The 15,656-nt window shown below is 31.4% G+C and overlaps 1 protein-coding gene across 2 annotated transcripts; it reads left to right on the top strand.

The window, feature by feature from the left end:
- The first annotated feature begins 370 nt into the window (after positions 1 to 370).
- Positions 371 to 9,403, top strand: LOC145252444 (uncharacterized). 2 transcript variants are annotated; one of them, XM_080111846.1, is made up of 2 exons: positions 371 to 1,926; positions 8,759 to 9,403. In XM_080111846.1, the coding sequence occupies exon 2, from the start codon at positions 8,769 to 8,771 to the stop codon at positions 9,327 to 9,329; it is 561 nt and encodes a 186-aa protein (XP_079967972.1). In that variant the 5' UTR covers positions 371 to 1,926; positions 8,759 to 8,768; the 3' UTR covers positions 9,330 to 9,403. The 2 variants fall into 2 exon arrangements, with proteins under 2 accessions (XP_079967972.1, XP_079967973.1); XM_080111847.1 differs by having other exon boundaries at positions 1,813 to 1,963.
- Positions 9,404 to 15,656: the final 6,253 nt, after the last annotated feature.

Consider the following 15,656-nt stretch of genomic DNA (forward strand, 5'->3'; position numbering starts at 1 on the left):
TGCCAAGAAAAAGAAACTTCGTAAACATTAATTAAATTTTAAAAGATTAAAATTCCATTATTTCAAAATGTTCCGTTACAACATAAATTTTTAATTAATTGTGTTTAATTTTTTTTTAATATCAAGTTTTACTAGCAGTGTCAGAAATTTCGTGAAAATAGCGAATAATTCCACCCCATCTTTCCAAGCTTATAACTCCTCGAAAAATGCAATTCAAGCCCTAATTTTTTTTTTTCAATTAAAGGAGCAAGGACCAAGATTTCATTAAAAAAAGAAAAAAAAAAAAAAAAAAAAAAAACGTGTTTTTTTTTTAAAAAGGTTTTAAACTTCGGACTTTACAGGTAAAATTCTAAAAGAAGACTATGTTTTTTTTTTGTTTTAAATTTGAATATATTATGTATTGACCTTTTCTCTTCAATTTGTGAGTAAATAATTATGTACTTATCGGGTTCTAAATTAATTAATGTTAGACATTTACAAAATGGGAGGCGTGAATTATTCGACCCCTGTCTTTCCAAGCTTATAACTCCTCGAAAAATGTAATTCAAGCCCTAATTTTTTTTTCAATTAAAGGAGCAAGGACCAAGGTTCCATTAAAAAAAAAAAAAAGAAAAAACAAATAACGTGGTTTAAAAAAAAGGTTTTAAACTTCAAACTTTACAGGTAAAATTCTAAAAGAACACTATGTTTTGTTTTTTTTAATTTGAATATATTATGTATTGACCTTTTCTCTTCAATTTGTGAGTAAATTAATTATTTACTTTCGGGTTACTAAATTAAGTATTTACTTTTTAATAGACACTTAAAAATTGGGATGGGGGGGGTTCGTGAATTTAAAAAAAAAAACGTTTGTCTAAAATATTATATTCGATTTATTGGAAAGAACATAAAATTTCACATTGACCCTGAAAATATCGTAAAAATAGAATCAATAGAAAAATTTTGATAGATTTTTAAAATTTAAAAATTGAAAAATATTGAGTTTAAAAATTGAAAAATATTGAGTTCGGGAAAATTCATTACTGTTTAAAAAAAAAAATAAAATATTTCTATTACTTTTAAAACAACTGTAATAGTTTATTTTGGAAGTATAATCCATAAAGAAAATAAATAACCCACTTTTAACAGAGAAATTCCGAGATTTTTATATTGTATTCGCAGTTTCGTGTTAGGGGTGTCAAAAATTCCTACAAAAATTCTGATACTCTTGTCAGCTATTTTATCGCCAGATTAAAACCAATTTGAAAATATTATTGCACAAATATTAAGCATTTTGTAGGCCCCCCCCCTCCTCATATTTTGTACGTCTCTTTTTACCGAACAAAATATGGAACTCCGCAGGTAACCAAATGAACATTCAGTAAAACCGTATTTCATATTTAATATACAAATGTTTATAATATTATTAATCGTTAAACTGTGTAAATCTTAAAACCTAACAAAATTATAACAAAGATTAATTATTAATTGCCGTTTGAAGAAGATAAACAAAGGTTTTAAAAGAACCATTAAGTTGCTTTTCCTTTTCCATAGTTCGTATAGTTAATACAAATCTGACGTCACGAAAATATGCGGTCCATTTTTCACAATCTTTTGGCAGACCCTAAAGATCACCAATGTAAACAAGCACCCACAACCTTTAAAATAATTTATATCGGTAATAGTAATGATTCCCTACTTAGGAATAATTACTAAACTCTGCCAAAACCCATTTCACTCAAAATGATTTACGTGATTGAAATAGGAATTTTCCCTAAAATTGATCTTGTTCGTGGCGGGATAATTGTAAAGAAAAACTTAGATTACGTGTTTCGTTATGAATTATCTCCCTTTATTCAGAAAACCCAAAATGGCCGACGACTAGTGAATTTGCCCCAAATGTGGATTTAACATTTTCCAAACATACTCGTACCAAAGCAACCAAAGGTATTGTTTTATTTGGGATTTGGATTTTAGTAAAAAAGTATGTATTTCTTTTTTGTTTCATATCCTCTGAAGTGTCCGGCTATCATGAAACCCCGAATTATGTTTCCCAATGACAATGTGTAGTGACCTCCAAAATAGAAAAAACAAAAACAATTCTAGTTTCCCATTCTTCGTTCCAGAGGATTATCCTCCCAGACATTACCTACTCCTTTTGGAGACGTAAAGGCTGATACTTAGAGAAGGTATCGTGCTGAAATAATAACGTTAATTTTTAGAAATCCATTCTTAACTTTAGTAGGGTGTTTTGTAACTATTCTGTACTTTCACCTAACAATTTAATCAACAAAAGATACCATAAAATTTAATCAACTTGAAAATACTATATATAAAAAATAAAAAAAAATAGCACGGTATCTTCTCTGCATAAGTATTCATTTCGTCTCTTGTTGTTGTAGTAGATTTATTATTGCAGATTCGAGCATGGATTCTATGCTCAGGGTGCTCCCCTTTTTGTGGGGGTAGGGGTAAAATTTTACTTTAAGGCTCGTCTCACGTTCATGTCAAAATCATATATATATTATAGATTTCAGTGTGATAAAAACGAATCTGCGGTGCTAGTGCACTTACTGATCCGCGCTATTTTTTAAATCGTATTTCCAAGTTTAATTAAAGTTTTGTGTTTTTTTCTTCATATTTACCTTGGTAAATATGAGGAATTACTCCACCCTCAAAATTCCTTTAAAATTACCACTCTTATGGGGTTTCGGGGCCGCTGAAAACGAAAATAACGTTTAAAGTTACGACAAACGAGTAGTTTCCAAGATATAATGAAATGTTAGTTTTTAAAAAGTGGAGGATCACTTTTCTATATTAATTTAACGTAAAATGAGTACCCGCTTTGTGGCCACGATTTTTTTCCGGGGGGGGGGGGTTCTTTCCACCCTAGGAAAATCCTTTAAAATTTCCACTAACGTTTAAAATTCCAAGAAACAAGTAGTTTCCAAGAGGTTTGTATTACTGTACACATAGATTCGAAAAAGTTGTCAAAAAATATATAACAAATAAATGTTATCAAAGGCAAGATAAGTTACTTTTCTACCTAACTGGATATATTTTTCGTGTTTTTATTCAATGTAACATGTTTATTCAGCTCGAAAAGCATAGTGTTTACCGATGTATTGGAAAATTCAAAATGGCGCCCGACACTCTCTTTAACACGGTAAGTTCAGGAAAAGATGTTATAAATAATAAACTAGAAAAAATACTGTTAGAAATTCGCTCTTTATATGTTATCGTGACATAAGTTGATATATATTCGGTGTTTTTTTAATAGTATTTTGTCTAGTTTATTATTTATAACACCTTTTCCCAAACTTACTATGTTAAAGAGAGTGTCGGGCGCCATTTTGAATTTTCCAATACATCGGTAAACACTGTATGTTTTACGAGCTGAATAAACATGTTACATTGAATAAAAACAAAAAAAAATGTATCCAGTTTGGTAGAAAAGTAACTTATCTTGCCTTTGATAATATGTATTTGTTATATATTTGCTTTTTGACAACTTTTTCGAATCTATGTGTACAGTAATACAAACCCGCCGGTTTGTTTTTCGTTCTTGTTTTTGGAGCGAGAAAGATTCAACTATAAAACTTGTACTGTTTTTTAACAGGTGCTTATGAAGAAGAACTGTTTAATATTTTACAAAACTTCTGTTTACATTTGGTGGGATGCGGTAGAGGGGCCGCGGCCGCCACAACACCCCCCGCCCCTCTACCGGCGCATCCCACCAAATGTAAACAGTTGTGTAAAATATTAAACAGTTCTTCTGCTTGGTTAATGTCGGCGCGTTACTTGCGTTAAAACGGTTAATTAAACTGCATAAGCACCTGTTAAAAAACTACAATTGAACATCCCCCTCCAAAAACAAGAACGAAAAACAAACCGGCAGCCCCCCCCCACCTCAACAACAACAACAACAACAACAACAACAAAAAAGTGACCATACAGTGGGTGCATTTCTTCGTATTTTGGAAACTACTTGTTTCTTGGAATTTTAAACGTTAGTGGAAATTTTAAAGGATTTTCCGAGGGTGGAAAGAAAGCCCCCCCCCCCTCCTCAAATTGTGACCACAATGTGGGTTCTCATTTTACGTTAAATTATTATAGAAAAGTGATCCCCCACTTTTTTTAAACTAACATTTCCTCATATCTTGGAAACTACTCGTTTGTCGTACTTGTCAGCGACCCCGAAAACCTATACGAATGGTAATTTTAAAGGAATTTTCGAGGGTGGAGTAATTCTTCATATTTACCGTTTTTATTCAATTGTAAGGTTAAAGTACAGAATAAGTATAAAACACCCCCCCCATGTTAAGAATGGCTTTTTTATGCTTTCACCTTTCAATAAAGACACAAGAAAATTGAAAAATAATGAAAAATCTGTATACAGATACATGTAATTCCTTATGTTATCAGTGGTGACCATTTTTATACACGCAAGTGCGCATGTTTTTCATCTAATTTTAAATTGTTCGCCAAAGATTACTACGCTATGTGAGAAGGCAGTTTGGTACGCGAGTGCACATTTCATGGCCTGTGTTTATGCTTGTGCGTAACATAAATGAAGTCAGTGAAATGGCAAAAAAAAGACCCAAGGTTCAGGGGTTTATACCATGATAAAACGGAAGAAAAACAGGTGCTTGCCTATAAGCACTGCATAAGCACAGCCTCCTCTTTACAAAGGTCATGGCACAAAGTCCTTACCCAAGAAAAGAAAATGGTGATGGTTCCGGCATTCACCCGGAATCAGTTTCCAGCAAGTTTACCCAGAAAAGAAATTTAATAAAATTGATTCATGTTATAAAACTTATTTGGTACTAGTGCACTTATTGATCCGTACTGAAATAATAACGTTATTATTTAAAAAGCCATTCTTAACATGGAGAGGAGAGGGTGTTTTGTACATATTCTATACTTTAACCTTACAATTGAATAAAAAAACATATAAAACTTTAATTAAACTTGGAAAGATGATTTCAAAAATAGCGCGGATCAGTAAGTGCATTAGCACCACTTATTTTGTTGGGTAATTGTTCCGATCCTTAAATCTGAAAAAAAATATGCAAAGTTGTTTCGTTCAATGTCAGTACTAATTGATTGTTCGGTAACAGCTCGCTATTTCCTGTTTGTTCCGTTGGAATCAGGACTAATCAAACTGATATGGAGCCTCAGCTGTAGAAAGACCGATGCGAGTAAACACAAGTCCTCAGTTGTGAAGGAATGCTAGCAAAACTGACCATCTATATTTTTTTCAGCCGAATTGGGGCGAGTCGTGGCTACCGAGGTGGCCGTGGGAGAGCCCCTTTTCAGGAACTTTTTTTTCACCTTTTTGCTAATAAGTCACCATTTATCAAGGATAAAAGTCACTCAAGGAGAAAGCAAATGAATAGATTGTTAATTTATTGAAAAATATGAGAGGATTAAAAATGAAGGGGATAAACAAAATTGTATTACTTATGCTGACGATTATTTGTGTACATTGGATTTGCAGACAACCATGTTGTAGTCCACAGGGAAGAAATCTTGTAATAAGGTGTTCTACAGATTAAAATTTCTTGGAAAGAAATGCCATGCTTGTTAAGATAGTCGACAGATTGATTTTTTTTTTAAATATGTCCTTGTAACCAAGGTCGCTGGAAAGATGGTGGGATCCTTTTACCGCTCCAGAAGATATCTCACTACTGATGCAATCCTCTATCTATATAAAAGCCAAGTACATCCAAGGATGGAATACTGTTGCCATATCTGGGCAGGAGCTGCCAAAAACAGCCTATCATGCCTTGACAGAGTACAAAATAGACTTCGTGGCTTAGTGGAGGATGCCCTTTTCTCTACCCTGCAACCTCTCTCCCACAGAAGAGATGTTGCGAGCCTATCCTTGTTTTATCGTTATTTCCATGGCAGGTGCTCGTCTGAACTCCAATCTCTGGTCCCCCCTCGCCAATCTTTCACGAAAAACACCCATCTAGCTGAATCGACTGTGAAAAATTTCCCCCACTCTATATCTGTGCCTAAATCAAAACGTGGATTCCATGAACAAAGCTTCTTTCTTAGAACTGCACGCCTGTGGAACTCTGTTCCGTCTGCCTGCTTCCCTCCGGACTATAACTTGGATGTCTTCAAGTCCAACGTTAACAAATTCCTAATGAACCGCCCCTTAAGTAAACACTCCATCAAATCTCCACACTAACGTAATGTACTTGCAATAACTCTTATCCCTGAGTGGCTTCCGGGCCTTGATAAGTGGTGATCACTGTGTAAAAAAAAAAAAAAAAGCAAAAAATAATATTACTTGTCATATTAAAAATTGTAATACATCCAAATATTACAAAAATTCATCAAGTAGAAAATTATCATTGAAAATAATTTTTACGAAAAATGGGTGAAAATTGCATTTTTTGTAGATGTTTTAACATAGACGATAAGATTACAAACTTAATGGACATAACTCAGAGGCTAAAATGTTTGTCACCTTTGAATGGCGGCCAATATTTTAGCCTATAGTGATAAACTTTTTTTTTTATTAAACACACAATAGCAGTTTTTCTACTTGATAAAATTTTGTAATATTTAGATATATTATTATTGTCGACAAAAATTAAGTAATATTGTTTTTGGTTTCAAGGATATATTTAAAAACTCAATCTGTTGAGTATATCTTAACAAGCGCCAGAAATTGTGTTCATGAAAATTCTATTTGATGTTCTACATATGGACAAAAAAAGAAAGAAAAGTTCTTAGTGGTTGTGGTAATAAGACGAGCTCTTGCTGTGAATGTTTTACAATGAAAATCAGATTGGATTTCTACTAGAAACTGACCTTATCGCTGTAGAAGGCAGGTAATAAAAAGAAAAACTCTTGTCTTATCAAAGGAGAAATCTTTCTAAATTGAAGCAATTTTAATTTTTGTTCTTTTTTTTTTTTTGGGAAAGAGTTGAATTTTCACCACACAAAAAATCGGAGTTGTGTCAAATGTGTTACAACTCCCCGAAATCAACGACTCAAAATAAAAACATCATTCAAGAAATGAAACGGAAGAGAACTTATTGATTCTTTGATAGCGTTGAATTTTATTATTTTCTTGTAATTAATAGGTGTAGAGGAGAATGAATGGGAGAATTTTATACATAAAATACTCAGAAATAAAATCTAAGAATAGTATGTGCTGACGAAAAAACATTATATATATATATATATATATATATATATATATATATATATATATATATATATACGAGCAAAAGTACCCGTCGTTAACTGCGTTCAAAAACAGCCTACAGAAAATGGACTCTGATTTATGAAAGTATGATAGGTTATGAAAAGGAAGGGTTGTAAATTTGTGTTGAATTTGGGGGTATCAAAACCGAAGCAAAATATGATGAAAGTAAAAATAAAATAGATAAACCCCATAATTTATTATACCATACCTGTTCACACTGAAACACTTATCACAATATTTTGTGGATCTATATTAAAAACCTTGTTAAACTTTGTGACATATTTCCATTCTATGGAGGTCAGACATGAATGAACACCCCATAATTTTATTATACCATATTTCTTCAAACTGAAACATAATTATCAAAGTATACTTACGCAGATAGATATGAAAAGTCTTTATTAAAGTTTGTGCCTATTTCCATTCTATGGAGGCCATGTGCGAACGCAGACCCCACAATTTTATTATACCATCCCTATTTAAGTTAAAACATACTTATCAAAGTATTCTTATGTACATCTATATCAAAAACACTTGTAAACGTTTTTTTTTTTTTAATTTTTTATTTCCATATTTTGTGGACCAGGCGCGAACGCGGACCCCACAATTTTAATAAACCACTGTTCTGCCAGATCAAACATACCCATTCCTGTGCCTCAATACATCTATCATTATATGTAATCAGTTTTTTTTAAATAGTCAACCATATAGCAGCCTATTCGTGATCAGACACACACACACACATTCAGCTTTATATTATAGATATATATCAAAATAAATAGCCTCCAGAAGTTGAAAAGTTGTTCTGAGGATAAGTGTCTTTGCAAATGTGATGAAAATAATGCAAAATGTGATTTGATGACAAGTCAAAATGTCACAGACTTTTTTGCTGTTTGTGGTGGAAAATTTATAGCAGCTATTCCAAACCAACAGTTGTAACTTGTAGACAGACATCCGAGACAACAAAGTGAACTACGGTTATGCAAGGACTAGTAACAGAAAAAGTACTAGTTACCATACAGTTTTAAGTGAAACTTATCTGATGGTTAAAGGTTCAATCCTTAGTGCAGGCGATACTAAGAATGCAATTACGAATTACTTAAGCTTTCTATCTGGTCATGGCTGATGGAACGAGAACATGATATCTCTTATGTTGATTAAATAAAGAATTTTGTTCAAAATTCCATGTGAATTCCCGAGCAACAAAAAGATTCCAGAGTTCAACAAGATATATCTGAGGAAAGTCAAAGGTTACATCAGCCAAAACGTTGTGAAAATAACACTCAAAATGAAAACTGTAATCTGAATATTTCAAATAATCCAAATTATCAAAATTCAGATTTCTAATTTTGGAGTTTACATTAATTGGAACATAAGAATAATATACAAGATGAGAACAGTAGTCCGAATAATCCAAATTATCAATCCTCATCTCAAAAATTCAAAAACATAAAAAATATTTTTTGTTTAAATTTCATAATGAATCCACATGTAACAACAATTTATACATTTTGTTCCATTAAAAATAATTTCTTATTATTTTTATTCCAGGTTTGTCAGTATGAATTTTGTGCGGAAAACCTTATTTGAGGCCAATAAACTGGTGACTCCTCTTCTTGTTGGAATTGCCGGGAGAACGACTCAAGGAAGACAGCTCTCTTCCTTAAAAAGAATATTGCCTTTCAAAGCGAATAACTTCTTGACCGACACAACAAACTTTGGTTTATTTCCTCGGCACTCATCTACCTTTCGACAATGTTCTCTATTCATTGGAAACTCTCGGATATTATTGCCGAAAAGTCCATCCCTCATTTCCGCTTTGCCTCAAAACGACAACATAAATCAACAAGTACGAACTTACAAAGTTAAGCTCAATCCGAAACGTCGATGTAAAGGCTGCTATTTTGTTCGGAAAAATGGACGTTTATTTGTTGAGTGCACACTGAAACCACGTCATAAGCAGATGGAGCTTCAGAGCAAAGATCAATTATGGAAGGAAGATTATTCAAAAGGTCATGTGAAACCAGCCGCATTTTGGAAATGGTCGAAGGAGTGTTGGTATCGGAGAGGAAATAACCAATGGGCAAGGTTTGATTGGTTACAAGGAAAATATGATTCGTAGAAAGATTTTTTTGTTTAATTTTGCTAAGGAAACAACAAAATAATGATAATAAAGAGAAATACAAAAGAAATGTTTATCTTTTATTTTGTTTATTTTCTTTTAGAATTATCATGAGATAATATAAGGTTGGCATATCTACAGGATGCCAACTTTTGAAATTTTGCAAGTTGTGGTTCTTGAAATTTTGCAAGTTGTGATTCTTGAAATTTTGCAAGTTGTGATTCTTGAAATTTTGCAAGTTGTGATTCTTGAAATTTTGAAAGGTGTGATTCTTGAAATTTTGAAAGTTGTGATTCTTGAAATTTTGAAAGTTGTGATTCTTGAAATTTTGAAAGGTGTGATTCTTGAAATTTTGAAAGTTGTGATTCTTGAAATTTTGAAAGTTGTGATTCTTGAAATTTTGAAAGGTGTGATTCTTGAAATTTTGAAAGGTGTGATTCTTGAAATTTTGAAAGTTGTGATTCTTGAAATTTTGAAAGTTGTGATTCTTGAAATTTTGAAAGTTGTGATTCTTGAAATTTTGAAAGTTGTGATTCTTGAAATTTTGAAAGGTGTGATTCTTGAAATTTTGAAAGTTGTGATTCTTGGAATTTTGAAAGGTGTGATTCTTGAAATTTTGAAAGTTGTGATTCTTGGAATTTTGAAAGGTGTGATTCTTGAAATTTTGAAAGTTGTGATTCTTGAAATTTTGAAAGGTGTGATTCTTGAAATTTTGAAAGGTGTGATTCTTGAAACTTTGAAAGTTGTGATTCTTGGAATTTTGAAAGGTGTGATTCTTGAAATTTTGAAAGTTGTGATTCTTGAAATTTTGAAAATTGTGATTCTTGAAATTTTGAAAATTGTGATTCTTGAAATTTTGAAAGTTGTGATTCTTGAAATTTTGAAAGTTGTGATTCTTGAAATTTTGAAAATTGTGATTCTTGAAATTTTGAAAATTGTGATTCTTGAAATTTTGAAAGTTGTGATTCTTGAAATTTTGAAAGGTGTGATTCTTGAAACTTTGAAAGTTGTGATTCTTGAAATTTTGAAAGTTGTGATTCTTGAAATTTTGAAAGTTGTGATTCTTGAAATTTTGAAAATTGTGATTCTTGAAATTTTGAAAATTGTGATTCTTGAAATTTTGAAAGTTGTGATTCTTGAAATTTTGAAAATTGTGATTCTTGAAATTTTGAAAATTGTGATTCTTGAAATTTTGAAAATTGTGATTCTTGAAATTTTGAAAGTTGTGATTCTTGAAATTTTGAAAGTTGTGATTCTTGAAATTTTGAAAGTTGTGATTCTTGAAATTTTGAAAATTGTGATTCTTGAAATTTTGAAAGTTGTGATTCTTGAAATTTTGAAAGTTGTGATTCTTGAAATTTTGAAAGGTGTGATTCTTGAAATTTTGAAAGTTGTGATTCTTGAAATTTTGAAAGGTGTGATTCTTGAAATTTTGAAAGTTGTGATTCTTGAAATTTTGAAAGGTGTGATTCTTGAAATTTTGAAAGTTGTGATTCTTGAAATTTTGAAAGTTGTGATTCTTGAAATTTTGAAAGTTGTGATTCTTGAAATTTTGAAAGTTGTGATTCTTGAAATTTTGAAAGTTGTGATTCTTGAAATTTTGAAAGTTGTGATTCTTGAAATTTTGAAAGGTGTGATTCTTGAAATTTTGAAAGTTGTGATTCTTGAAATTTTGAAAGGTGTGATTCTTGAAATTTTGAAAGGTGTGATTCTTGAAATTTTGAAAGTTGTGATTCTTGAAATTTTGAAAGGTGTGATTCTTGAAATTTTGAAAGTTGTGATTCTTGAAATTTTGAAAGTTGTGATTCTTGAAATTTTGAAAGTTGTGATTCTTGAAATTTTGAAAGTTGTGATTCTTGAAATTTTGAAAGGTGTGATTCTTGAAATTTTGAAAGTTGTGATTCTTGAAATTTTGAAAGTTGTGATTCTTGAAATTTTGAAAGGTGTGATTCTTGAAATTTTGAAAGTTGTGATTCTTGAAATTTTGAAAGGTGTGATTCTTGAAATTTTGAAAGGTGTGATTCTTGAAATTTTGAAAGTTGTGATTCTTGAAATTTTGAAAGGTGTGATTCTTGAAATTTTGAAAGTTGTGATTCTTGAAATTTTGAAAGTTGTGATTCTTGAAATTTTGAAAGTTGTGATTCTTGAAATTTTGAAAGTTGTGATTCTTGAAATTTTGAAAGTTGTGATTCTTGAAATTTTGAAAGTTGTGATTCTTGAAATTTTGAAAGTTGTGATTCTTGAAATTTTGAAAGGTGTGATTCTTGAAATTTTGAAAGGTGTGATTCTTGAAATTTTGAAAGTTGTGATTCTTGAAATTTTGAAAATTGTGATTCTTGAAATTTTGAAAGTTGTGATTCTTGAAATTTTGAAAGGTGTGATTCTTGAAATTTTGAAAGTTGTGATTCTTGAAATTTTGAAAGTTGTGATTCTTGAAATTTTGAAAGTTGTGATTCTTGAAATTTTGAAAGGTGTGATTCTTGAAATTTTGAAAGGTGTGATTCTTGAAATTTTGAAAGTTGTGATTCTTGAAATTTTGAAAGGTGTGATTCTTGAAATTTTGAAAGGTGTGATTCTTGAAACTTTGAAAGGTGTGATTCTTGAAACTTTGAAAGGTGTGATTCTTGAAATTTTGAAAGGTGTGATTCTTGAAATTTTGAAAGGTGTGATTCTTGAAATTTTGAAAGTTGTGATTCTTGAAATTTTGAAAGTTGTGATTCTTGAAATTTTGAAAGGTGTGATTCTTGAAATTTTGAAAGTTGTGATTCTTGAAATTTTGAAAGTTGTGATTCTTGAAATTTTGAAAGGTGTGATTCTTGAAATTTTGAAAGTTGTGATTCTTGAAATTTTGAAAGTTGTGATTCTTGAAATTTTGAAAGGTGTGATTCTTGAAATTTTGAAAGTTGTGATTCTTGAAATTTTGAAAGGTGTGATTCTTGAAATTTTGAAAGTTGTGATTCTTGAAATTTTGAAAGTTGTGATTCTTGAAATTTTGAAAGGTGTGATTCTTGAAATTTTGAAAGGTGTGATTCTTGAAACTTTGAAAGGTGTGATTCTTGAAACTTTGAAAGGTGTGATTCTTGAAATTTTGAAAGGTGTGATTCTTGAAATTTTGAAAGGTGTGATTCTTGAAATTTTGAAAGTTGTGATTCTTGAAATTTTGAAAGTTGTGATTCTTGAAATTTTGAAAGTTGTGATTCTTGAAATTTTGAAAGTTGTGATTCTTGAAATTTTGAAAGGTGTGATTCTTGAAATTTTGAAAGTTGTGATTCTTGAAATTTTGAAAGTTGTGATTCTTGAAATTTTGAAAGGTGTGATTCTTGAAATTTTGAAAGGTGTGATTCTTGAAATTTTGAAAGGTGTGATTCTTGAAATTTTGAAAGTTGTGATTCTTGAAATTTTGAAAGGTGATTCTTGAAATTTTGAAAGGTGTGATTCTTGAAATTTTGAAAGGTGTGATTCTTGAAATTTTGAAAGTTGTGATTCTTGAAATTTTGAAAGGTGTGATTCTGGAAATTTTGAAAGTTGTGATTCTTGAAATTTTGAAAGTTGTGATTCTTGAAATTTTGAAAGGTGTGATTCTTGAAATTTTGAAAGTTGTGATTCTTGAAATTTTGAAAGGTGTGATTCTTGAAATTTTGAAAGGTGTGATTCTTGAAATTTTGAAAGTTGTGATTCTGGAAATTTTGAAAGGTGTGATTCTGGAAATTTTGAAAGTTGTGATTCTTGAAATTTTGAAAGGTGTGATTCTTGAAATTTTGAAAATTGTGATTCTTGAAATTTTGAAAGGTGTGATTCTTGAAATTTTGAAAGTTGTGATTCTTGAAATTTTGAAAGGTGTGATTCTTGAAATTTTGAAAGTTGTGATTCTTGAAATTTTGAAAGGTGTGATTCTTGAAATTTTGAAAGGTGTGATTCTTGAAATTTTGAAAGTTGTGATTCTTGAAATTTTGAAAGGTGTGATTCTTGAAATTTTGAAAGTTGTGATTCTTGAAATTTTGAAAGGTGTGATTCTGGAAATTTTGAAAGGTGTGATTCTGGAAATTAAAACAGAAATCCGATTCTGGAAATTTTAAAAGATCTGATTCTGAAAATTTAAAAACGCTTGAGTTTTCAAATTTTAAAGGCCTAATTCTTGAAATTTTGAAAAGTTTGGTTCTGGAAATTTAAAAAAAACCCAACTCATGCAAAACATGATAGCAATTTTATTTTGGCAGCACAATTAGCCACTGAATTTGTTCAAAGTTTGCTAGAAATTAGAAAAGTTAAAAATCAAAGAAAATTTCATGTCATCTTGTGATAAATGAAAATTAATCGTAATTGTTTATGTATGATTCAACAACTAATGCATTGAACCTTTCTAATATGATTGATAACAAAGTAGAAATCAAGCTATTTTTCTTTAAGATGGAACTGTGTTTTTATATGCATAAAGACATACAGTATCATTTGTATTAAGTTGAAAACACATCAGTTTAATAAAATTAGTCACCCTTCACTGAAAACAGTAACTTAATTTAAAGTAACCTGAAAAAAAAAAACTTAATGATACAAGAAAAAGAATTTATAAATATAAAAAATTAATGCCCATAATCTTTCTAAATCTCTTTCTTCCAACCTTGCGCTTGTGGTGCAATAGTGTAAAATGTGGCTAATTTTAATGCATCCAAAGCTTCTCTTTTCATCACCAATGCTCTGATCCTCACTTTGCCCCAATTGAAATGAATAGTTCTTGTCTTGAGAAAGCACTCTGCTTTGACAAACTTTGGGAACTGGCCTGGAGTGGAAGGTTTGCTTCAAATCTGTTGCTGGTAAAATGGTTGGATCATTCTACTGCTCTTGAAGGTTTCTCACTCCCAACACAATCTTCTACATGTCCAAAGATGGAGTACTGTTGATCAAAGCACCCTTTCCTCCCTTGACATGGTTCAAAACTGGCTTTGAAATCTAATGGGTGATCCTTTTCTCCACCTTACAACCTCTTTGTCATGGAAGAGACGTTGTGAGCCTCTCTCTGCTCTATCATTATTTTCATAGCAGGTGCTCCACTGAGCTTCGGTGTATGGTCCCTGCCTGTAAAACAAACACTCGTTTAGCTACAACCACTGTCAACAATTCCCTTACTCTCTGTGCCTGAAACTAAACACAAATACCATGAGCAAAGTTTCCTTCCTAGAACTACCCATCTGTGGAACACAATACTGCAGAGATACTTCCCAGCTTACTATAATATGAGACTTTCAAGTTCAATGTGAACAAGTTCTTGTTACGCTCCACTCTTAAATAATCAAATTCTATCACATTTCCACCACTACCGAGCATTACTTGATAAGTGGTGACTCCTTTGTAAAAAAACAAAAAATCAAAATTTTATCGAAATATTCCCCAAATAAATGAGCCATGCTAACTTGCTGTGTTCCTCATAGTTGGAGAGAACTTGTCGGCTTCCCAATGTCATTAGATTCCTTAATAACCAGAATGAGTTTCAGCTCTTCTAAAATTGATCGCATGGCTGGTGACAGTGTACTTTACATCAAGCAGACACCTTTGAGAATTCTTATTATGGCTAAGCAATTTTTAAGTGAGAATTTGGGTTATGATTGCTGGATTTTTAAAGAGCATCTTAAGTGAGGGGGGGGGTGCACAAGGTGTTGGTTCACATTTTTAAATTTCTGCATGTTGTTACCGTGAGGGAATTCCAAAGGCAAACAGTTACAAAGGAGAAGTTACTAGATTAGAAAGTATTTTGGCATTTGGGGGTCGCTACAATAAAGAGGTGGGGTTTTGTTGCTAGTCAGGTTGATAGAGGGTACAAGTGCAGTTTGTTGGAGCACATTCTGTGAACGTACTTGTAAAACAAGCACAGGAATTCAACATTGCGGTGATAGGACAGAGGCTGCTGTTTGGTAGACAGTGTGCAACCGTTAATGTGTTTCATACAAACTGGAGCACGATTTTTAGTTTCATTATTTTACGGCATATCAACACTTTTCTTCAGTTAATTTAGTGTCAAATCCAATCATTTTGCTAAAAAAAATTTAATTTTTTATGGAACAAGTTAAATTTTCAAAGAAAGATAGAATTTCAAATTAGTGTTTTTTTGCTCACTATACCCATCCCCCACTTTTACTCTCCAAAGCTACATTCCCTTTTATTTATCATGGACTATTCCAATCTTTTTATTTATCATGGACTATTCCAATCTTTTTATTTATCATGGACTTTTCCAATCTTTTTATTTATCATAGACTATTCAAGAAGCTTAGTAAGAAAATGGATCATTTGGTGAGTTAATTACAAATTACATCTAAGCAGAACAATTATAAT

Source organism: Euprymna scolopes, chromosome 29 (assembly GCF_053919585.1).
Source record: "Euprymna scolopes isolate OS-2025 chromosome 29, ASM5391958v1, whole genome shotgun sequence".
NCBI classification, from domain to species: domain Eukaryota; kingdom Metazoa; phylum Mollusca; class Cephalopoda; order Sepiida; family Sepiolidae; genus Euprymna; species Euprymna scolopes.

Coding starts and splice junctions, on each gene's coding strand:
- LOC145252444 (XM_080111846.1), top strand. CDS start 8,769: ATGAATTTTGTGCGGAAAACCTTATTTGAGGCCAATAAACTGGTGACT.